The following is a 25,411-nucleotide window of genomic DNA, read 5'->3' on the forward strand; positions in this document are numbered from 1 at the left end:
AGATGCATTATGTACATGCACTGACACCACACAAAGAATGTTAATATTATGTACTACAAACATGTACAAATAAATGAATAGAATTTTAAAACTAAACATAATGCATCTATTTGCAAGAGTAACATAAAGAGAAATAAAGATTAGAGTTTATTTTAAAAAGTCTATACTGTACTTCCAAAGTGCAACCGTAATCAAAATACCAACACCTTTCTTCACAGGTCTTAAAAAAAATCCTAAAATACGTACTGAACCAGGAAAGTCCCAGAATAGTAAAAGATGACCTGGGTAACAAAAGCAAAGCAGGAAGAATCACAGTTCCAGATCTGAAGTTGTATTACAAAGGTACAGTGATTAAAAGTTTGAAACTGACAAAAAAAAAAAAAAAGACATGCTTGTCAACAGTACAGAAGAATCAGAAACAACCCCAGGCACATTTCAGCTATTTCAGCTTTGACAAAGGGGTAAAAAACACACACAGGAAGAAAGATAAGTCTTTTTGATAAATAGTATTGGGGAAACTGGCTATCCATATGCAGAAGACTGAATCTAGACTATGTCTGTCTCTCACGATGTGCTAAACTAAAATCAAAATGGATCAAAGACCTAAATGTTAAAACAGAAAATACTTAAACTGCTTGCAGATAAAATAGGTAAAACTCTTGAAGACATAGGTATAGGCTAGGACTTTCTGAACAGAACCCCAATAAATAATACTAAGCATCAACAAATGGGATCATATCACATTAAAAAGCTTCTGCCTAGCAAAGGAAGCAACAGAGAGTGAAGAGATAACCTACAGAATGAGGAAAAACAACTGCCAGCTATTCCTTGGATCAAAGCCTAACATCTTGAATACATAAAGAAAGAACTCGAAAAATTAAGATCCCCTAAAATAAAAGATCCAATCAAAAAATGGGCAACCAAAATGAATAGACATCTCAGAAGAAATTAAAACTGCCAATACATATATTAAAAAATGTTCCATATTGCTAGGTATTCAAGAAATGCAAATTAAAACACTGAGATTCCATCTTATTCCAGAAAAAATAGCCATCAAGAAATCAAATAAGGGCCGGGGATTTAGCTCAGCGGTTTTGCCGCCTGCTGCACAAGTGCAAGGACCCGAGTTTGATCCCTGGTACCAAAAAAAAAAAAAAAAAAAAAAAAAAAAAAAATCAAATAACAAATGCTAGTGAAGCTGTAGGGGGAAAAAGCAGCCCTTCTACATTGTTGGTGGGAATGTAAACTACTATAATCACTATGGTAACCAATGTGGTGATTCCTCAAAAAATTACGACCAGAAATTCCATTTGATCCAGCCATCCCCTTCTAGGTATCTTTCCAAAAGAGTGATACATGCATATCCATATTTATAGCAGAACGACTTATAATAGCTAAATCTTGGAAATGGCCTGTATGTCCATCAACATATGAATAAAGAAAATGTATTTATCACATTCTCCATAAAGGAAGATAAACTTGAGTCATTCACAGAAAAGTGGCTGTAGCTTCAGACCATAAAATTTAGTGAAATAAATCAGACATATAAGCTTAAATATCACATGGCTTCTTATATGCTATGGCTTGTGTCTAGATGTCCCCACAAAGCCTCAATGCAGTTACAGGTGGAGCTTTTCCAGAGGTGGCTGGATCTAGAGTATATGACTGATTATGCTAAGATTAAGGGTGCTAGAATTAAGAGTGGGTGATTACTAAATAAATCCACTGATTGGTTTGACACCACCCTAATCCCAGTAGCCTGAGGGAAGAAAGAGGCTTGTCTTGTCTCTTGCATGCTTTGCTACCAGCTGCCTGCAATGAACTGTTTCTCTTTTGCAATGCCTGTCTGCCATGCCACCCTGCCTTGGAGCCAGCCCATTATGACTGAAACCTCTACAAACTGTGAACTAAATAAACCTTTCCTTCCTTAACTTTGGGTGTCAGGGTATTTTTGTCTCAGCAATGAGGGAGAAGTAATTAAGACATATGAGATATAAATGAAAAGGAAAACAAAAGATAGGTAATAGGAAATAGGGAGATCTTTTTCAAATGGGAAGGGGAACAAAAGATGGAGGGAGGAGGGAAGGAAGAGATGGGAAGGAGATGAAAAACTGAAAAAGCAATAGAGCTAAAGCTTCTGTACATGGGAAGGGGAGCAAATGATGAAAGGAAAAGGGAGGCAGTAAAGGGGCACGGAATGGAAAAAAATTAAGATGAGTTATGTATATGTCACAGTTCCCCATGATGAATATAATCATTATGTACTGTAACATGTACTAATAAAAAATTTAAAAAGTAAAGATATGTATCAGTTGGTTCAAATGTTGATTACAATACAACTTTTGTACAAGATATTAATTAAAAGATGGACAAACAATAGTAAAATAGGGCTGCAACATTTGGACAAAAAAATTCAATAAATTAGCTCTTGCACATACAAAAAAAATCAAAAAGCCTAAGCATTTAATAAAACACTTATAAAGTATTTGTCATATTCATAAAGTTTATTTTAAAAAATTGTTAAAAACTAACCATACAGGAATATTTAATATACTTAAAAAGTTGAAGGAAAATACATTTGCAACATCTTCCAGACACCATCTTTATAAAAGTAAAACTTCTAGATGCTGAAATGTACTACAGTAGACTCTATAGTTTACACTTTTAATCACAGGATTGGAATTCTTTCTTTCTAACCCCCCACCCTAGTGTGGCAGTTATCACTCTTAAGTTAATGACATTCAATCATGTTATATTACCACAGGTCCTTAAATAGAGTACGCACTGCTTATTTACTAACAGAGCAAGTCTTCTCTATTTGCTGTCACATAATTACTTCAGATAAGCATTTGATTTAAATACAAATAAAAATATTACATCCCATGATTGTAAACATTCACCAAGAGCTTCCAGAGTACAATGAATAACAGAGGTGGCCCAAGTGTTCCTCATTCATCTGGATACTGCTGAGATTAGGGCAAGTTATTTTGAAGGCAAATAATAAGCCTTCCTTGTATTTCTGTAAGAAAGTAGTTCTGGATATATAGTTTTAGTTGAAAACACCTGAAAGTCATTCTAGAGCCTACATAATTAAGCACCCTTTCCACTTACCTGAAACATATTGAGTTAAATTCAGCAGTATGTATGATCATAAATACTAGAAATTAAAAATAACGGTGGGTCTCCAGTTCCCTTCTTCGGATACATACGGAATACTGAGTTCCAACTGATACTAACAGGAACCACTCATGCATACCAAGGGTTGTAACTCCCCAGGGCCACATGCAACCCATAAATCTGAGGCACAACTATTACTTCTGTCCGTGGATGCTATACAAGCAGATTTAAGGCTGTATTCGGCTATAAAGAGTTCGGTTTTTTCTTTTAATATTCTATATAGACCACATACATGATACAAAATTTTGTAGGATGGAAGGTGAAAAGTCCACAAATAATTTTTTAAATACTATTCCCCTTACAGTTTATTGTCAGCATATTTACATAAGGGAATGGAGAGTATTCATACTTAAAACCATTTTTTAAAAAATGCAACTAGGATTTCTTTTCACAATTTCCCTAGGATTATCCTCATTTTCATTTTCTGACTTTTGGCTGACTTCACATTTGTCAGATTGTTCTCTGCAGTTCTTAGGCAAATTTCATGTTGTTCCCAAGAATAAAAATTTTCAAATATTCACTGCCACCCACTTTGGGACAGGCCTGGTTGCAAAGAAAATGGTGTTCCTGGTGTTGAGGGGTAACTTGGAAAGCCATCAGGCTGAGCTGGATAGCTTTCTAGAGCAGAAGCTGAATGGACCTGAGAGAAAAAAGCACAGTTTAACAGACTGTTTCCTTCAATCAACTCTGGACTTGCTTTTTTGGCTATGGTATATTACAGATAAGGAAGAAAAGAACAAAGTTTGGCAAGATAAAGTCTGGTCGGCTCCTACTTTTTTTTTTTTTTTTTTTTTTAGGTACCAGGGATCGAACTTTGGTCCTTGCGCTTGTGCAGCAGGCGGCGAAACCACTAAGCTAAAATCCCCGGCCCAGTCTCCTACATTTTAAATGACATGTTAAAACTTCTTCAGGTGGAGAAGTCATAGAAATGCCATTAAAATACTTAATATTCTTGCAAATAAAAGCTAACAGGTTTTCTAGTGACATTTTCCTTTAATGGTCCATTATAGCCTAAACAGAAGACAAGTTAAACTTGTCTTGAAAAGATCACATTTTAAGTAAAATCTATAAGTTGAGATTTAAAAAATTTGCAAGTAAGAAAAATAAGTCATACTGATGATTTCATCCTAACCTTTGTCACAATTTTAAAAGAAAACAAGCATAATTTGCCAATTCTGGGAAGAACTAACCTACTTTTGGACAATGTTGGGATACCTACGTATCACTAACAGAACACATTATTTTATTTACACCAGATATTACTCGCTCACCTGCTGTAACAACGCTGACTGTGCAGCTGCATTATGCTGTAATTCTTGCAAGGACGACTGTGAAGGATTCTGGGAAAACCCAGGGATACCTGGGAGGGACAGAAGGCCTGGAAAAACAGAGCTGCCTGCAGCTTGGAGTCCAGATGATAAACTACAGTTGACAGAAAAACAGGTCAAACTGCAGATAAGACAGGTTGCTTATATATTTGTCAAGTAGTATCATAAGACATTTAAAACAAAACAAAAACTTAGAATCCATTCTTCTATTGGAAGGAACCAGTAAACCAGCCACTCAATTTCAATTAAAGTAATTTTGAATTCAGGAAATCTATGTTTTACATAATGCTTTCTGCTATAAGCAAATCACCAAATAGAAATCCTAAAACTTTATTAGTAGTAATACTTACATATTTACCATAACACAATTTTGTTAAAAAAAATCCTAGAAATCTATTCCTTTTTTGCAAAGAACCATAACATCAGCCACTCAATTTTTATTGAATATTATTCTGAATTTCGTAAGTCTATAGTTTATCTAATAACTTATGCTGTAAGGAAGTTAAACCAAATACTAATAGTATTACTTTTTAGTATTTTAAAATAGTATTTGTAATAGTAACAGTTAAACCAAATACTAAATTCTAAAATTGTTAATAAGCACTGACATTTATATATTTATCTTATCATCATTGAAGAGCCATGAAACATTTTTTAGAGCTAAAGTTTTGGTCCAAAGAAACATAATTTAGGACCACCAAATAATTCCATTTTGACTTTCATTTGAACAACATAAGACAATGAGCTAAACTTATGTGAAAAATAATTTTATCCTATTGCAAACTATTCACATACCCGGCTTGTGCAACAAGAGCAGAGTTGAAATTAGAACTAAACGCTGAAGCGAATCCTGGGAGGACAGGCGCTGGTGAGGGGGCTGTGGCTGCAACAGGCAGTGGTGTGACAGCTGTGACTGTGGAGGGCGCCTGCAGTCCCGGGAACGAAGGGAGAGCAGGGGTAACACTGGGGGTATTAGAAACAGAAAAGCCAGGGTAGGAAGGATTTGAAGAGGGCAGAGGTCCTTGAGTAACTGAAAAAAGTGAGGGGACAGCAGTAGACAAGTTGAGGGGGAAGGGGGCTGCCGAGACTGGCGCTGAAGCAGAGAGCCCTGAGAGAACAGCTGCTGTCGAGCTAGGAGGAGGCATGGCTGTGGAGGTGGCAGCGCTAGATGAGGTGATTATTAATGACCCTGGGAGAGATACTGATGGGTTCAGAGAGGGATTCCCAGGTAAAGGAAAACTATTGGTCAAAGAAGTAAAAGGAGGAAGAGCAGTGAATACTGGAGTGATAGGAGTGGAGGAAACATGTGGTGGAAGGGAAATGGAGGAAAGGGGATTTGAACCATTTAAGGGAGTACTCAAATTGGAGAGACCTGATAATGCAGGATTAAGGCAAGTAGACAAACTGATGGGCACTGATGCAGAAGTGTATGCACGGCCCAAAGTCCCTGACAAGCCTAAAGTGCCACGAGGGGGATTCATGGAATGAGAGGGGCCTTTAAAAGCGGAGGGAATAGGACTTGTGGGTTCAGTTTTGATCATAACAGGAATAGTTGTCATAGCAGGGGTGGATGAAAGGTGCAGGTCTGAAGTACCTGGGTGGGGACCATGCAAGAGGGCAGCTGAAGAGCCACAGCTCACTGGCACTGATGTTGAAGAGGATGTAACAGTGGCCAAAGAAGACTGCACAGGCAGTGTAGGGGGAGTGGCGGTTGAGGAAGCCACAGGAAACGGCAGGCCTGGGAACATGGCCAGCCTGGGAGTAGAAGACCTCTGTGGGGCAGGAAGGGCTGATGGGGCATAGCACTTGTTAGGGGCTGAGGCTCTCTGATTAGTAAGAGAGGATAATGAAGCCAGCCCACTTGTGACAGAAGATGACAAAACAGAGGAATTGATTAAATTGGTGTCATTTGATGTCAGAATGCCTTTTAAAACAGACAAAAGAGGATTATTTATGCCAAGTGAAGCTGCAACGCTGGGAGCAGAACCACCAGTAATCACAGGAGTCGAATTGGATACACCTTGGGATGTTGGTGTTAAGGGGAGAGGGAGACCTGGAAACACTGATGACAATGAAGTGGAATTGGGGTTATTGGTAGAAGCAGCAGTAGTGTTGGTGGAAAAGAAGTGACTAGTGTAAGGGGCAGAAGTGGAAGCAAATGCTTCACTGGAAGTAAGAGTGGCTCGAAGTATAGACGTAGCCTGAGGGGCAGGGGTAGGTGGAGCAGAAGGACCTGGCAATGGCATTAGGCCAGAAAAAATGGAAGGAACAGGAGCAGAGGTTGTACTGTGGATGGAAGTTACAGGTGCAGTAGGCAACGAAAGGGTCCTGATCACAGTTGGGTTTGGTATTGATGGCTGAGGTGTATGGATGGCTGAGGAGACCTGCCCTGGGAACACAGGAAGGATAGCATTTGGTACATTCATTCCAGCAACAGTGGCAGCTGCTGATGCTGATGGGTGATTTACTGCCTTGACTGGGGATGCAGTGGGAACAGGAGTTGCAGCAGGTGTTGAAGGATTAGAACCAAGAGGTGAAAAGAGCTGACTTGCTGGGGTAGAAAATGCTGTGGAGAAAAAGGGAAAGAATTTATCATCACACCAAAATGTCCAATTTGAACTCAAAAGAAATGCACGACAATATTTGTCATATTTTACAAATCTCAAAGAAAATCAATGACAGGTATAATCAGGTCTTGTAATATCTAAATTGCTGGTTTTCATTATGCTGATTTGTCAGACCCATGTTCTTAACCATGCAATTGTTTTAGTTTCTTAATAAGGTTAAAAAAGGAGAAACAAAAACTAACTTCTTAATCATGCTCAAATAACACAGCATAGGTAATCAAAGGATGCTACTATTACCAGTGGTACTATGATATTTAACCTGGTTACCTCTTTCCAAAATAGAATTGTTAATGAAGTGAAACAGAAGATTAAAGTGTCCTTCATCTCCTTTTCATAGAAGTTAAGTGACCTGCTCAAGGTTACAAAGCTAAGTGGTTACAAAGCCAGGATAAAAAACTAGATGTCCTGACATCTTACTTAGTGTTCTTTCTACCCAACTATGCTACCTCCTTTAGAAACCAGCTCAGAAGTACTCATTAGGTACCATCCTCAGGGAGGAGAATTTTCCCACTGAGCCTCATAACCATGTGCCACAATAATTAAGACTCGAGTACTACTTTGCAATTGAAGAACTGATGCCAGTATTTGTCCCATACCAGAAGGCACCTCCTTCCTGGTCACACATACCTTCAACTAGGGGACGATGAGATACTTAAGCACTGATGCCACCTGGAGGCAAGACCCGGGTGACACTTCATTTCCAATTCCACTTTCTCCTCTGGTGCTTGTCATTCTTTTTCAAGTTAAATTATGCCTAACAATACTTACTGAAAAAAATAAATCTAAAAGTAGAATCTGATCTACCATATGTCAAAGGGATTTTTACCATACCATATGTTTATGTGTTTATATAAAGAAATGAAGCTTCCAATATCAGAATATAAAATGAATATGCACGGATTCCAGATAGTACTGAGACTTCACTGCAAGTTTTGCAAATAGGACATCAAGTTGTAAGATTAATTTAAATCCAGTTAATATGTGCATTTCATAGTGATAAAACATAGCACTAATAAACCACTGTAAGTTTTAATTATGTTCTTTATCCAAGAACTTTTCCTAAAACATCCTGAACACATTCAACTCACACTGTTCTCAGTGAGTAACAAGGCAGACAACCATGACAGATATCAGTGACCTCTGGATCAAATTTGGTACTTACTTTGATTTTGTGTAGGTTTTGACTGATTGGAAAGGTCTTCATTTTCTACATAAAAGTAAATAAATAAACGTTAATTTCAATTTTAATCAAATTATTTAACACACTAAGAATCAGAAATAGGTGTCAAAATGAATAAATAGTTAGAAAATAAAATATGCCTGTAATAAAAATCACACATATATGAACACTGAGGATTATAAACAATTGTTCTTTCTTCTCCCTCCACCCTGTCCTATCCTGCTGTCCTCCCGTTAACTTGTTAGGTTTTAAATACACACTGTAATTTTACACATAAGCTTAACACCCCTTTCTGGAAAGATGCCGGCCTGAGCATCAAGAAAAAGAATGAGACGGGAAGTGCTGGGAATATTAGCCCTTCTAACCTTTTTACAAGCCCCGTATCCCCATGGTGCCCAATTGGTGGCATTTGTACTTCTTCATGACTTGTCATATTGTTTGTAAGAAATGGCTCTTTTTTTTTTTTCTATAACCTGCCTGTGTTTCCACATGTGGTCCAAGGACACCTAAGTAGAACCTTAATGCCATTCAAAAGTCAATGGGGCCACCATGTCAACTGGCAGTGGAACTCAGGCTACAGCAGGCTAGATTGTAACTCCCTCCCCTCTTCTGCCATGCATGGAATATTCAACCCACCACCTTCACACCCTACAAATATGCACATGATAAACTGCCTTAGGGCGAAAAAATCCTTTGCTAACCCAACCCTCATCCCCTTGAGTATTCATCTGGTAATTCTAGTTTCTCTGAAGTTCCCTTGCTGAGTCAGATAACCATCTGCCCTAAATGCCCGAAGATTCTCAATAAAGACTTGGAGGTATAAAGTGCCTTAGCTCTCTTAAATCTGGTAGTTAACAGAAAGCCCTGAAAAACCCCCAGATACTCTGACGCTTTCTGGGTTATGTACAGAGTACAGTATTTCTCAAACGTGCCTGAAGATACATTTAATCTTAGCCAAAAGGCCAAGAAGCGATTTGCTTGAAGATAAAAATCACCTGGAGATCATTTAAAAATAAAGATAATCTCGGCCCTCCCCCCAAATCATTGAATCCGAATCTCTCAAGTGGGGAATTGAAGATGCTTTTAAAAAATGCCCAATAGCTCCTGGCCACAAGAAATCACCTTCTTACTTTGCCATGCTTCATACAACATTTTATTACCAGTCTCTTCTTAGCTATTTCTTCAACTTAATTCAGTTAAATGGCAGGTGTACTGCTGAGTCAACAAACTTTAGCAGTATACCATACAGTTCACATTTATTTTAGGGTGACTGACTAGTTTGGATCCCCCTCCTTTGAGTTTCCACATATGCACATGGTCGCATTGCTCATTCTCTTTATATCTCAAAACTTAAGATTCATTTGCTGTAAACCACATCCCAATTTTAGGGAAATTAAACCATAAAAAAATGTATAATTTAGAACCAATGAAGTAGAATATACTGAAATTGTCTTGCTTTCCTTACATGTATTTTTCACTAGTTTGCAAACTCTTTGTAAATAGGGCTGTTTGTGTACCCTGATTCCCCAGCATACAACACATTATAAGGTCATCTAATATTAACTGAAAGTGTTCCTATTTACTTAGTTAAGTGACAGGATCTTGCTAAGTTGCCCAGGGCAGCCTCAAATTTGTGACCCTCATGCCTCAGTCTCCCAAGTACCTGGGACCACAGGCATATGCCACCATGTCCAGATGGATAATATTATTAAAATTGTTACTCTCTATTACATATGGGAAAATGGAAGCCCATCAAGATAATGAAAGCAGCCTGGTGCTACCAAGGACTCATATTCAGACTTGTCAGACTCTTGAACTTGTGTTTCCATTGTTAGAACACACCACACTACACAATTGCCCCTCCAAATGGATGTTTGTGAATGAATAAGTTACTTATTTTAACACTGAATATAACATGACTTTACCTGTTCCTACTGGATTCGGAGTATATGGAGGTGGAGGGGGTATACCTGGAGCAATGACATTGGCTAACGGTACCAGACCTGCATTATTGTAAGCACCTAAAGTAAAAATAAAAAGAAAAAATATATACAATTTAGTATCACTCTGTGGCCAGGAGTTCAAATTGTATTAATGTAGCATTCCAATCTATTTTTAATACTGTCATATGCAAGTTAGATCTTACATGGAAGTTAGAGTATAGGGTTAAGTGAAAACAGAGACCAGTGAGACAATGGGTGATTCCTACTTCTCACTGCATGCCCTTCTAGACATAAGCTCATTGACTAGCAAGCCAGGAAGAATCTGCCATTCTTACAGTCAGGCATATGTACCTGACTTAAATTAAATGCATTAATGATACTTCTACACACCAACCACCAAAAAAGGGTTTGAGGATCATTTACTGAAGTGAAAACCCATAACAATAAAGAATGAATAAAAATAATGTGCAATTAATTTATCAGAAGGAAAATACCCTAAGTAAACTGACTGCTACAGAGGGTACTAGTAGCTGGACACGAAAAGCTGACTGTGGGCAAAATTAAACTCTCACAAACTCTTAGAAGAGCTGCAGGTTTCCTAAGCACCAACACTAGTACTTACTTTCAATTTAATAAACAGACAAAAAAGAAGTAGAAATTAAAGGACTCCTTACTTGGTGCAATAGTTGCATGTGGCCGGCATGGAGGTATTGGATAAGGAACAGGTTTATGTGGATTGTATGTTGAAGGAGGCTAGAAGAGGGGGAAAGGTATAGCAGTTAGAAGAAAATCAAATAAGCTGTCTCCTGGCAAAACAAAAAAACAAAATAAAACTTAACCAAAATATTTAGTCTTAAAGACGACTAGACTAAGACATGACACAAATGAAGGAAATTTCGCTTTTAATAAGAGTGGTTCCTATCAAATTCCAAAGGTAGATCTTGACAAAAAGGGCTGTGTACTTTTTATTTTAGTACCCAATCATCTCCAGTGAAGGGTCAGAGCTTATCCTAAATAGCAAACTTCTCTCTGACCCCGCTGATGTTAATCCAAGAATTGCTATCTCCTCCTCAGTAACACACAAAAATAGGCTAATTTTGGAATCTCACCTACGCCTACCTGAGAACCCCAATGGCAATATCCTCTTAAACTCTAGGAATTCAACCTATCATTTCCATCCTTTCTTCCTTTTCGGAAGATAAAAGCACTGCTTGCTTTACCACTTGACAATTCCAACTCTAACAGAAGTACAATGGCATAAGGAGTCCATTATTTTAGTTCTTTCTATTGTCTTTTGAAATCTACAAATCCACACATACTTTATTTTATAGCTGATGGTATGTATGTAAGAAATAGAAATACCTGAAGCTAAATTATACTCTGCACATATACCTACAGAGAGCACATACCTTTGGAGTAGAAGTGGGAGGGGATGAGTTTCTGTCTAAGTCTTACAAACAACAGCCACTGCATTCTTCTATGTGAACAGGCGAGGACTGCGAGGTAGCTGTGCACAGGCCTCTAGTCCTTGAACTCCAACAATCCCTCACACATGGGGGTGTCTACTCTGGTCCAGTTTACAGCCTCATCATAGCCACTTCCTTGAAAAGACTTTGAACCACCTGGCTTTATTTTTGTTTTACTTATATTGATTTGGCCAAAACAAAACCTCAGTTAAGGCAAACACCTCACTCTATACTTCAATTGAACAGGTGAATGTGGCAAGAGAAAAGAATAAAAATAATTTGACAGATCTCACTATATACAACATGTAACCTCAAAAGGGCCCATAACACTGCTAACTAATTATACTGTATTTCCCTAAGCCAGTGGTGGAGAACCTATGGCACGTGTGCCTAGCAGGCCATTTGTATCATTGAAAGCTCTAAAAAGTTCACTGTCACTGCCCTGGGCCATTCTCCCATAGAATTTCTCCTACACTGAAACTTTGCAACACAAAAACTTAATTTATTCTTTGTAGACAGAAAACTGCATTAAAAATTAAAACTTTCATCTTTTATTTCCTAAACATACTGGTCTGGATGGTCCAAGAATCCGTGCAGCTATTCCTTTGCCTTCATTGGTACATTCTTCACCATCTTTTTTCAAAGGGGTTCCCTATTTAAAAATGAAGTTTAAATAAATTACAACTTAAAAACAAAACAAAAAAAGAGAAAGAAAATCCAACCTAAACCAAAATAGCAAATAACCACATTGTATTATGTTGAAGAAAAGGATGTAACTTGCTAGGAGTAAGACTCAGATTCCAAACCCAGTTCTGCCCTGGCTGACTGCACAATCCTGATAAGGAAGTTCTTAACCTCCTGTCATAGAACCCTTATGGCACCATCAGAGTTACTTGGAAATAAACATGTAATGTACAGAGGGGATGTCAAAGAGAAGGAGAAAACATGTTCTCATTGTTTTCCTCCACAAAAAAACAGAAACCAACTATAGACTTGAAATGTCACAGTATATGTAATGCTCAAAGAAAGAAAAAGAACAACAGTATTAGTTGAAAACAGATGAGAAAAAACTAGTGTCCTCTGAAAATATTAAGTGTGACTGTCCACGTTTTTAAGGGCAGGGGACCTTACAAAAGACTGTTATAATGAGCAAATCAGAAAAAGGATTAAACTGTAACAGCGTGTGTTTTGGATAGTGTGTGTCCTTAAATACTACACATTAGCATGGAAACCAACCTACGAGATGGCCTCCCACTAATCCACATCTCTTAGTGTTCTTCTACAGTCCTGTTCCAGAACAGATAAGGCTGAATTGTGTAGCCAATGAAAAGGGCTGACCTATGTAACTATAGAATACTGCACAAATGATGGCATTTGACTTCCAATGCAAAGTCATAAGAGGCCTTGAGGCTTCCACTTGGCCTCTCTTGGATCATCTGAACTGAGAGAAGCCAGCTGCCATGTTCATAGGATACCCAAGCAGCACTATGGAAAAAGTCCTGACGAAAACAAAGAGGCTCCTACCAAAAAACAACACTAACTTGGCAGGCATGTAAATGAGCTACCTTAAAAACACATTCTTGAGCTCCAAATCAAGCTTTCAGAAAAATGTACTATCTCAAAAGAACTAGCTAATCCCAGACTCCTGACCCATGAAAATTAAGTGAGATAATACATTTTTACTGTTTTAATCCACACAGCCCCTAGGTTATTTGTTATTCAGCAACTAAAGTGGATCTTTAAAAAAATTTATTTCATAAAGTGATTTGAGAACACCAGATGCTATTAAAAACAAGTATCTTTTTTAAGGGACTTCTCAGCAGTTTTATTATGCAACATGATTCTCAGGAAGGACACTGTGCAGAGTTTCTCAAATATTAACTGTGAAACTATCTGAAAAATACTGAGAATTTAAGAAATGTTCCTTTACCAAAACCTGAAAACAAAACAAAATCATCCTATTTTGTTTAGCTTGTTCTGAAGATTTTACAAAAACATGTTAAATGTTAAGTTTACGCATGAACTTTGAATTGATGGTGAATCCAGGAATTATGCTGATAACATAAAATTCTTTTCCTTTGCAGATGGATCATCAATTGGTATTTTCTCTTAAATATCATTAACTTAAAATACATATCACTGGGCTGGGGATTTAACTCAGTGGTTTGACCGCCTGCCTCGCTAGCATAAGGACCCAAGTTCGAACCCTGGTACCAAAACAAACCAAAAACCAAAACAAAATACATATCACCTAGGCATAAGATGATTCACATACAGTCATCAAAGTGTGCTTACTGGGAAAATTCCATTTATTCGACTAGGTTTTCCTTTGGGATACGGATTTCCAGGGATTGTTCCACAAGAAGATATCATAGCATGGGGAGCTTTGCAGCCGCCCTTGAAAGCCTGCAATGTGAAAAAGAAGACAGTGGTAATAAACAAACAAACAAACAGTTAAGTATTCAGGATATTGGGAAGCCCAGCTAAAAACACTAATTAAGGAACAGTATTTCATTCAGTCTGTTCACATATCAGTCAGCACTTATATGTCCTAAATAATAATTTTTAAAAATCACCCTAAGTGGAATTACTAAAAAGGCAACACAATATTGTTAATGTTGCAACTAATAGACCTATAAACAAAGATATCTTCATAACAAGTTCTATAAATTGTGTGCAAAAAAAGTCTTATTGTCTATTCTGTTTCTTTTCTTCAACCACTAAGAAATAACAGAGTCCAAATCTATACCAAACTCATTGTACAGGGATGGTAAGGAGGATACAGGGATGAAAGAAGAAGATACAACTTAGGAGAAAAAATACAAGTAACAGACCACAGAGTGTTCAAACAGCTATCCTTCTGAATAGGCAAGAATTATTTGGCTGGTGTTCAACATAATATTACATAGTTATGAGACAGTGAAGGAAGGGATTGGGTCTAGCTATTTATTGCTGCATCCCAAGCTTCTGAAATGAAGCCTTACATATACTGAGTTGGTGTTCAACCAATATGTATTAAATTAATGAAAATCACTGTATAAAGTAAATATTCCAACAGATCTATCTGTATGTATTATAAAACTATGCAGGTGTATTTACGTTGGATATGTTTAAAACTATATATAGTTTTATAATTAATATAATTCATAAAAATATAATTACATGTATATATACATGTATATAGTTATATTAGTTTTATAAATCCATTCACAACACATATGATTATATGAGCTATATAATCCAGCCCCCTAACTCTAAAAAGACACCTCAACTTTTGGCTATTATAAATCACATTAGGTGAATGTCCTTATAATATGAATTGTATATTTCTACTTATTTCCACAGAACAAATTTTTTCAGGCTAAAAGGTAAGAACTTTCAGGCTAACAGGTATGAATATTTTAAAGGCTCTTCAGGTATACTTTGTGGAAAAGCTGTGCAACTTACATTAATCAAAGACCTTTCCCACAGAACATAAAAGTTCCAGAACATTTCCAAGAAGGAAAATGACACCAACAGAATGCTCTATAAGGAAGAAAACTATAGCAGTATAGGTTGGTTGGCATGAAGATTTTAAAAAACCAATGAGGAAATTATTCAAGTAAAACGTCACGGGCTCAGACTTTGTTTCTACCACAGTAACACTGGACTAAGCCAGAGTTGCCTACCCTCCCTGAGTTTAGAGAAGGTGGGGAATACTAAGTAGTATGAGCTGCAAGGCCTGGGACACCAACCTGCATCTCCCTCAAGCAGGTTTCTAATTATTTTTTTTCCCCCATTAAGTTTATTGGTACATTTTAGGTATAAAATACATTTACATACATCATTCAGATCTTGTACCATTACATGAGTATCTTGATTCTTATTTTTTCCCCCTTCCCCTGCCCTCCCTTCACCCCCTCCACCCTTCCCTATTTGCAAAGATTTTGTTTCCATTTTTTTTCCTTTTCTCCTATTTTTTTTCCCCCTTCTTTCCTTTCCCCATGGTTTCTAATTATTAATTCAGTTTACTGGCATCACAATACTAGGAGCTTACTACCTTAAATGAGGAATCAAGTTTTCTAGGTTTGGACAAGTACTACTATTCCCACTTTTGTAGATATTAAATCAATAAAAGTGAAATTCTGCTGTAGTAATTTCTTATAAATCTGATTAACAAATTTGAAAAGTCAAGTTTCTAAATACTTAAAGTTAAAAACAAAGGCTTGGAACTATGGCCAAGTGCTACCAAGGGACCAAGACATAAAGACTTCATGAGGTACAGGGGAGGGGCTGACTGGCTTTTCACTCTTAAGCCTGCATGACAACATTATTCTCCAGAGCTAACACAGGAAGATGGGCACTTTTTTCTTTACAACATTCAAAAAGACCAGCCATTTTCACAGCAATCTTCAGAAAATTACCTGTTCAAGTACTCTCTTGCACCGTTTCTTCTCAGACATATTTATCCTGAATAAATCCTCAATGGGACGAGAATTCTGTACATCAACAATGTTCCTACCAAAGAAACACAATTTTAGCATTTTGCTTAACCACCTGGACATATATACAGAAGTCAGCAGCTTTTGCTTATGCAAACATAGCTGAGTAAATGTTTCCCATGACACAAGGAGAAAATGGGATAACTTTTTTTTTTCGGTACTGGGGATCGAACTTGGGTCCTTGTGCTTGCGCAGCAGGCAGCAAAACCACTGATCTAAATCCCCAGCCCTGGATAACTTACTTTTAATAAGCAACTTTAAGTAGTATGTTTATATAACAATAGTAAATGTAACTGAAGAGAGGTTCATCTAACTGATTACTAGAAATTATAAAGTAATATTATAAACCTTGTAAGTAGTTATCCTTATTTTTACCATTGAGGGAAATATGGCTCAGAAAATAAAGATACTTTGCCCAAAGATGTGTCAGTAAGCAGAAGAACTTTTGTCTAACTCTTAAAAGTATTATGACTTTACCAATTTTGCTTTTCAAATTTTTTAGAGTATAAAGACAAAGCAAGTTACTGCAATGAAGAAAAATCAGATTAAATAATCTTCATAAGCCCCACTATTTCATAGGTTATAATCATGTATACAAAAGTACATTGGATATTTATTCACATGAAGAAATCAGAATTCATCACTCCTCTTCATTGACTATATTTTATTAAGAGTTCCACCTATTTATATAATTCTAAAACACATCAAAGAGTTAGGAGGAAGCTAAAAAGCATCCAAATTTGAAGAAAATGGAAAAAATAAATACTTACGAAGCTAATAGTTCAAGAGCAACTAGCTTGTCTTTACTGAAGGTAAAACAGTTGAGTATATTGACCACTTCTGCTGGGTGAACAGCCACCATTTTCTATTAAGATAAAAAAAAATAGTTTATTTTTCAACACAAAGCTTTCATCCTAGATATTTCTTTTTGAAAAAATATACTTAAATGTTATTAATATAAACATTTTAGGTGACATTATACATTTTAGGTGAAATTATTTATTCAAAAGCAAGTCCCAGCCATTCAAAAGGAAGTTCTAATAATATGTAAATTATACTTATGCTCTTTCAATGTAACATTTCAGATAAAGATCAAATTATCCTGTGATCTTTTTAATCCATTTTTCTCAATATGTTAATTTATAGAGTAAAACACATTAACAAGTACTTTCCTCCAAAAGGTGATATTTATACACACAGGAGATTAAATTGCTGAAGGAGTTAGATGAAAATTATATGTACCAGTTAGGTGAGAGTAGGTGTGCCACGAATCAACACTCCCCAAAGACCGTGGTTCATGGTGCTACGGTCACGTGGGAAAGGGCCCACTGGTCACATAAGCTAGGGAAACACTGAGTTAAACAGCTTTCCCTGTTACATAACTTTCTTAAGAGTCTTATGTTAACACGCATTGCAACAATGTAAGATTTTTTTTAATGTTTTTCGAGCACTTTCATTAACGTAGTACCAAAAGAATTGATAAAAACATGTACTCCTTTGCATAGTTTTAAACTGATACCTAATCATGAATTTCCTTACATATATTTGTAAAAATCCTTAGAATTACTATTTTAAATCATTTAATTTACAGAAATGTTCATTATACCTTATACAACCAAATAGTCTTTAGTATGAAAACAGTCAAATCAGAAAGTCAGAAAAGGTGAGAATTTAATACAAGTCAGTGTAATGACTTGTCCCTGTGATAAACTTTTCACCTCTGAATTATAATTCTAAAGTAGGGAGAAAAGCAAGTGGTCTTCAAAGCTATCATGAATTTGTTGTCCTGATAAAAAAAAGGCAAAGTCCTCAGCAATATATCTTATAGAAGAGCTCTCTACTTTGCTCATTCTGCTATGAGGAGAAAAAAGGCTTTCACCTCCAAAGCATGACAGAGAACCTTCTTTTGTAAATCAAAAAAAAGTAATTGTTATATAGGAGGAAAAGAAGCACTAACAAGACCCAGACACTGTTAGGCAGATAGATCAGTTTAGGTATCTAGAACCTACTTTAAATTGCTTCAACTAAACCTGACCATGCCTAGTACTTGTTGGCAAATTTTCTTCTAGAGCAAGATAACTTCTGTTTGATCTAAACACCCTGATGATCTAAGTTCTACACTGTATTACCCTATGCAGCAGCCACTAGAAACTTGTGACCATTTAAAGTAATTTCAATAAAATGAAACTAAAACTACAGTTTCTCAGATAGACTAAGCACACGGTTCAATGTTCGACAGCCACATGGCCACTGCAATGGACTGTACGGATACAGATTTCCATTAACACTGAAAATCACTTGGACAGTACAGGCCAAAAGAACTGTTAACTATAATGTTTGGTGACTCTTCTTAGACTAAGTATAAGAGGATAAAGATGGATATTAAACAATAAAAGTGCATAAAAGTACTTAATTTAATTCCTTTATTTTACTTGGTAATGAATATTTTCCCTCCAATCGGTCAATTAAAATACTGTGGTATAGAATTTAATAATACAGTATATGCAACTTACACTGAATACAAAATTTTCCAGCATAGTTTTTTAAATTAGTACATGTTTAGTACATATTTATATTCCTCGTATGGAGTTGGTACATGTGCATAACACATCTTCATTCTTTTTTTCATCCCCTTTCCTTCCCATCACTCCATCTTTTAATGCCCTTTCCATTTGAGAAAGATCTCCCTACTTCCTATTGCCTATCTTTTATTTTGCTCTTTATAATTTGGGCTTCTCATATAAGAGATACTATGTAATATTTAAGCTTGTTTGTCTGACTTACTTAAGTCACATCCATTTTCCTACAAATAATTCAAGTTTATCTTTTGTGTAAATACTATGTTTTTTTAATCTGTTCATCTGTTGATGGATATATATGTTGTTTAGTTTTTCCTGATGCAAACAAATTGTAATTTGAGAAGAATTACGGAAAATTGAGAACATTACTTAAATTCTGTATTCCAAACAAAAATAAGTTACTTACATGCTGTAATGCCTTCATTGCTTTTAATTGAGGCTCGGCCCAGGAAAAATATCTCAATAAATCAACCACCTGAAAGAAAAGAATTAGTTTAGCTCTATTGACAGTGTGCTTCCAAACATTTCTGTAAGATTTCTGGAATTCTATTCAATACATGCAGCCTGGGTATGGGTGATGAGCAAGGTCCCAGAGTACAGACGCATTGTCCAACAGAGTTGCCAAGTGTGGTTATGTAAATTTAAATCACTGAAAGTAACACGCCATTACAAAAGTTCTCTTGGATAATACCGGTCTAGAAGGGAAAATATACAATGGAGGAAAAAGAGTATCTTCGTAAAAACAGGAGGCTGACAAAAATAAAATGACAGCTCAGGAATATAAAAATGTATTACGAATAGAAAATGTATAATGGAAAGTGACAGTTTTAATTACTAACAATGGTGTGATTTTGTGATTTACTGTAGGTCCACTAACATCTACTCTTTTACTTATACCACTCATACCAGAGATCTACTCCCTAAAAAACAAGAATCACTGTGATTTACTAAAGCAGCTTCTACATGGTGGAACATTTTAAGTGCTCAAATACCCAGTTTCTTGCTGGCTCCCACAACCACCCTCTACCACCAGAGTTGAAATGCGTGGGGGAAACACTGTGAGGTAGTCAGTAAGAGGTGAGCCAAGGATCAAGATTCTAACTTTGAGGGGCCGAGGATTTAGCTCAGTGGTTCCACCACCTGCCTCGCAAGCACAAGGTCCCGAGTTCGAGCCCTAGTACCAGAAAAAAAAGATTCTAACTTTGAAGTTTTGGCAGGTTACCACCCCTGCCTTCAAAGATACTCAAAAGAAAAAAAAAAGCAAGAAGAATCATGAAATCTGTGTATCTATGTTAACTATTTTACTGTAAGTACCTGAAAATGTGCTAAGGTTCCAATTATTCTACAAAGCAAGGCCAATGATATAAACTGGAGGGGCATGTGAAGTAAAAATATTTTCATTTCTTATAAAGAGATGCACAAATAGCATACAATTAATAGTTTGCTATTAAAAACAAGTACTCCAGTTAATTTGGAAAGAGTACCTATCCTTACCTTAATGGAAATAGTATTTTTATGATACAGAAAGACTGTGTTTTACAAACTATAAAAATTAAACTATCAATGTTTATTTTAATATAGTAAGTAGATTTAGAATATCTCAATTAGGAAGTGGCTTAATAAAGTTTGTAAGGACTTTAGCAAAGTAAATGCACCACCAAGGAAAGATGTTTTCTCTAAAACATCACACATACATACAGACACACAAATGAAAGGGAGGGAGGGCAGAGGTGTTAGCTATAAGAAATTATCTCTTCAAAACTTAAATTTTAAAAAGAGCAAAGGTACAAATTCCCAATAATGAATGTAAGCATACTGTATACCTAAAAATACCAATAAAATTAATGAATTAAAAAAAAAATCAATGAAAGTGGATAACAAAGTGCAGTTACTTAAAAAAAAAAGAACAAAAATGACTGGGTAAAGCAGTGGAAAAGCTGAAAAACTCATTAAAAAGGCAGTATAGGTAACAAATAATAAAACAGCCTTTAAGAATTTAAAGGCAAAATTCGTACAGGGTTAGTTATTCAAACTTTTAAATTTTCAAGCTCTTGAGAAATGAAAATTGGAGCATTTACTAGCCTGACCTATGGGTGCATCATCCATTGTTCACTCCCAGAACTGCTCTCCAGATGTCCATTTCTATTTCTACCAGATTGTGTGTGTGTGCGTATCTCCTTTCTTAAAACTTTGAACCTCCCTAAAGTGGAATAAAAGTTTTCACTAACCTACCATACTTACACTAGTCATCTTCTGGCATTAACAGAAATTACTTTTTAGACAGTGTGTGCCGTTATTCAACTTTTTGTTTAGTAGCATCATATAAGAACACATAAGAATATTTCACTTATTCAAGTTTTACTTTATAATATAGTGAATTTTACAATTATTGTGTTATAAATACCATACAAATAAAGGTAACTTTACCATTACAAACATTTTTTATATTGCGCCTAGAATAACTAACATTTTGAAATGCTTTTTGTTTTAGATAGTGTATTTTTAAATCATTCCAGAATAAGAATTGTGGCAAAAGTGGGTAGGTTTATAAAATATTCCTGATCTATACATTCTGTAGTTGTATGTTCAAACTGAAAACATCTAAAGTTCCTTAATGCAACAAAAAATTTTTAAAAATTCTGCATTTATCCAGCAGGGTAAACAGACATTAGCCAAAATACTTGTGTAAAAAGGTGTTATTTAAAAACAAATAACAAGGAATACCTGTTCACTAGAGAAGTATCCATGCACATACTCAATTGCTTTTAATTTGTATTCTGTCAAAACAGCCTAAAAAATAAAAAAGCAGCATTAATATACATAAACAGCAAAGTAATATGCATCTATCAAAACTGCCAGTTAACTCAATGGTGACAGGTCTCCTTTGGCCCTGGAATGCAAAAGCAGCTGAAGTCACTGTGGTGACAGGACATTGTACCTCCCAAGTTCCACACTGTAAAGGATACACTGACAGAGCAGGAGTGCCCCCTGGGCCTCGCTACAAAATAGAAAGGAAATAAAATTCAAGTAAGTAAGATTCAACACTGGTACAAATTGCACATAAAGAATAAGAATTTCAAAACATCCCCATCCAACTAAATTGTTATTAAGACTAAATATATCAGATATTACTTACTCATGAATTATTTACTGCGCACCAATTATGCACTGAGAAAGAAGAATAAGACAAGATCTAGTTGAGGCTCTCAGTACTTCCACAGGGATATAAGAACACAAGGAGCTAAAGGGCCCTGAGTTCACTGTCCCTGGCTGCCACTAACTGGCAGTGTGGCCTGTGAGAGGCATTTGAATTCCTTTCAAGCTTCCTCATTCATAAAGGGAAATACCATTTACCACCTACCTAAAAAAGAAACTGAGAATTACAATAGTCAATATTAGATCTGACATCTAATAGGTATTGAATAAGTCAGGTTTCTGTAAGGAACCTACAAGTGAGAGAAAGTGGTGGCTTTAATTCAACATTATCTAGATCCAATTGATATCACATGCTCCCCTTGAAGCTATTTGTCAACCTTAGAGGAGGAAATACCAGGTTATCATAGATCAATAGCCATTAATCATAAAAAACTAATCCCAAGGCTGGCACATAGCTCAGTGGTAGAGTACCTGGGTTCCATTTCCAGAACTGTCAAAAAAAAAAAAAATCCACAAAACAAAAATCCTAATCCTTTTGTTCTTGCTATAAAATAGTAGTACTTTCCATATACTTGTGTATCATTCTACGAGGAGAAAATGTTTAGACCCATCAACTAAACATTCAGGTTGCTCAGTAGCTTTGCACTGAAATGGGGAAAAATGGCATTCGGACAATGTACAATAAGGGGTTTGGTTATCATTATTGGAAAAAGCGAGTAAAAAGCGAGTTGCTGAATTAAATCCTGGACAGTGCTGATGCCCTGACACGTTTGGGTTTTTTTCACCAATGCCTGAGAGGTACAGCTGTACCCTCAAGAACAGCATCATGTTCTGGAGTAAGACTGCCTCAGTCTGATTATCAGGCCCCCCACTCAACAGCTGGGTAACCATGAGCTGCCTATTAACCTCACAGAGACTAAGTCTACCATCTGTAAAATCAGAAGCACCTATCTTCTGGGTTGTTAACAGGACCCAGGCAAACAGTAAGTGCCCATTAACTGATGGCTATTATCTCCTTTTTGAAAAGCAAATTGAACTGCCTTTTCCCCATTTTTCTTCCTTATTTATTTTCCTAAAGTCTTATTACATGCTTTTTTGCTTTAATGACAATGGTTAAGTACAGTGGTAATCAGGGAAAGGGATGCTTTGGTTTAAAATGACATTTACACAGTCTAAGAGGAATTAAGATAAAATCAGTTAATAATGCCCACTTTACATGTGCTTCTACTTTATTCCATTTTAATAGACTACTACAATGTTGATGCATTTGACAAAGCCTGCAAATACTGACTGCGGACCAGCAATATGGACCCAAGTTGCCATCTTATATGAAAATAACTTTCATCTCTGGGTAATCTCTATTCCCCTCACTAATATTTACAAGACATTTTTACAATACATGATAAGGAAAGAACAGGCCCACGGACACTGTTTCATCTAAAAGTAGAAATCGGCTTGAGGTCACAAAGTATTTTCTTACAAACAGCATTTAAAAAAAAAATGCTCCTGAACAAATCGTTACAAATTCTATCCATCCAATTAGTAAACTGGTATTTTGTTTCAAATCTTTGGGCAAACTGGATTTGTGTAAGTAGAAAATTGTTCAAAAAGGAACATCTAATTCTCTCAAGTTGTGAAAATCAAACATGTCCATTTGAAAGAGAAAAGAGCATTATATAAAATAAAGTAAATCAGCAAGTCCAGAAACAATTTCAGTAATAACTTTATAAGCTGAAACAAGCACCAGAGTACATGGCAGAAATTTCTGTGTTGTCAGTCAAGAGACAGAAAGGTATGAAATAGTAACTGCCCTGCACGCCTTAACAAGGCACTTGGGGAGGATATAACTATGGTGCATCAAGTTCTCTCAGTTCTAGAGAGGTAAGCTCTTGTTTTTATACTTGAGCTACAGTTAGGCTCAAGACTGCACTCCAAAACTATTGTTGTCTGGTTCATAACTGGATACACACAAGAACCTCGAAAAGAAGCAAAAACTTAGAATGCAGGAGAAAAAGTTTTGAAATTTAAGATACTGTTTAAAACTTAGGATACTGACGGCCAATCCCTAAGAAAGTGACTTTAAACAATGTCACACTTAATTTAATTCTGTCCAAGACAACAAACATTCTGCTAATCTTTAAATGTGAAAAATACTTCATAGTAATAATTACCAGTATTAAAAAAAACTTTCAAGTTCTAGTTTTTGGTCATTTTCCTGTAATAAAAGATGAGGTAAAAATCAGAAATATTCAATTATTTATCAAAATTATAGTTTTAAATTAAATACTGTAAAGCTGCTTCACAACCAAGGACTGAATATAATTTCCACAACATCGCACTGATTCTCAAGCTGTGTTAACATAACTTCTGTTCATGAAACATCGCAATTTACAGGCTTCTACACTCCTTGTGAAAATTCGTACCCACTTGGCAATGATAGGACTTTTATTCTGTGCAATTTACACAATGCACCCCCAAAATTAAACCATGGCAAGTGGTATATTATAGAATTTAAATAATCAAATGTAACTACCTTTCTAATTTCATCCAGCACGGTTTCAAAGGACTTTTTGTCCATCTTGACTGTTTCCACGTGTTTAAGTTATACGTCCAATTATGAAATGTTCATCCCTGGACTGCTCCGTTGACAGCAAAAAATATTTATAGTTGAAGAAGAAAAGCACTCTAGGAGCAGGAGAAAAATGAGAGGAGGTAGGGTATTGCAAACTCCGGAAAATTTTCTAAAATCCGAAACTTAGAAAAACTTTATTAAAAGCAAAAAACCATTCCCGTCAGGGTTCTTCACACAAAGCTTCAGGACACCTCGGGGAAGAGCCGGGTCTTCCGAGTCCCGCAGAGAAACCCAGATTTCAGCGCTGTTCCGCGCAGCTGAAAGCTGGGCGCCGCCGGGAGCCGGTGAAGCCACTTTCCGGGGTAAAACGTCCAGGGCAGCTGAGGCACCTGCGCCCCGGGCCCTGCAGGCGGCGAAGAGGGAGGCGCCGGCCTCTCGGCCCGCACCAGCGCCTCGGCCGTGGGCCGCGCTCCTCACTGCCGCGATCCAGGACTCGTGGCCGCCGGGGCGGCGTGCATCCCCGGCCGTTCCTCCCGAGTCCTGGGTCCCGCAGCCCAGGAAGCGGACAGCGGGACAGACTCTTTGTTACCTAGCTTCCGTGTCTTCCGGGAGCAGGCCGGCGGCCCGAGAGCACCCGGAGCCGGGCGAAGAGGACACAGCCTCGCGATGGGGGACTCGCGAAAGCCTCAGCGCCTGCCGCACCAGGCGTCCTATCGGGTTGCCCCAACAACCCCCACCGGCTCTTGGGGACTATCAATAAGACCCGTCGCGCTCAAGGAAGCTCAACTCTGCGCCGCCAGTCTGGGCCGCGTTTCCTGAAGGCCAGCGGCGGGGTCTTGATGTGGGAACGTAGGCATCTAGAGCTGATGCCTGGATGTTTCGAAATTAAATATGATTTACAA

At 36.9% G+C, this 25,411-nt stretch overlaps 1 protein-coding gene across 1 annotated transcript; it reads right to left on the reverse strand.

The window, feature by feature from the left end:
- Positions 1 to 2,467: 2,467 nt before the first annotated feature.
- Proser1 (proline and serine rich 1) lies at positions 2,468 to 25,334 on the reverse strand. The gene is made up of 14 exons (XM_004874059.4): positions 25,099 to 25,334; positions 24,471 to 24,622; positions 21,506 to 21,571; positions 19,188 to 19,256; positions 16,973 to 17,067; positions 16,125 to 16,218; positions 14,017 to 14,127; positions 12,290 to 12,373; positions 10,930 to 11,008; positions 10,238 to 10,333; positions 8,295 to 8,339; positions 5,301 to 7,071; positions 4,449 to 4,599; positions 2,468 to 3,817 (listed from the first exon to the last, which is right to left on the reverse strand). Exons 2-14 carry the CDS (start codon positions 24,513 to 24,515, stop codon positions 3,695 to 3,697), a joined length of 2,829 nt encoding a protein of 942 aa, XP_004874116.2. The 5' UTR covers positions 24,516 to 24,622; positions 25,099 to 25,334; the 3' UTR covers positions 2,468 to 3,694.
- Between the last annotated feature and the right edge of the window lie 77 nt (positions 25,335 to 25,411).

The sequence above is a fragment of the Heterocephalus glaber genome, unplaced genomic scaffold (genome assembly GCF_053883595.1).
Source record: "Heterocephalus glaber isolate CG9 unplaced genomic scaffold, H.glaber_assembly_v1.0 deba00001720, whole genome shotgun sequence".
NCBI classification, from domain to species: domain Eukaryota; kingdom Metazoa; phylum Chordata; class Mammalia; order Rodentia; family Bathyergidae; genus Heterocephalus; species Heterocephalus glaber.

Excerpts from the sequence above, each read along its gene's own strand:
- Proser1 (XM_004874059.4), bottom strand. The coding sequence starts at position 24,515 with ATGGACAAAAAGTCCTTTGAAACCGTGCTGGATGAAATTAGAAAG. Across the intron at positions 12,374-14,016 it reads GAATAAATGGAATTTTCCCA|GGAACCCCTTTGAAAAAAGA; the intron begins GTAAGCACACTT and ends ATTTTTAAATAG. Across the intron at positions 8,340-10,237 it reads TCCGAATCCAGTAGGAACAG|AAAATGAAGACCTTTCCAAT; the intron begins GTAAAGTCATGT and ends ACTTTTATGTAG.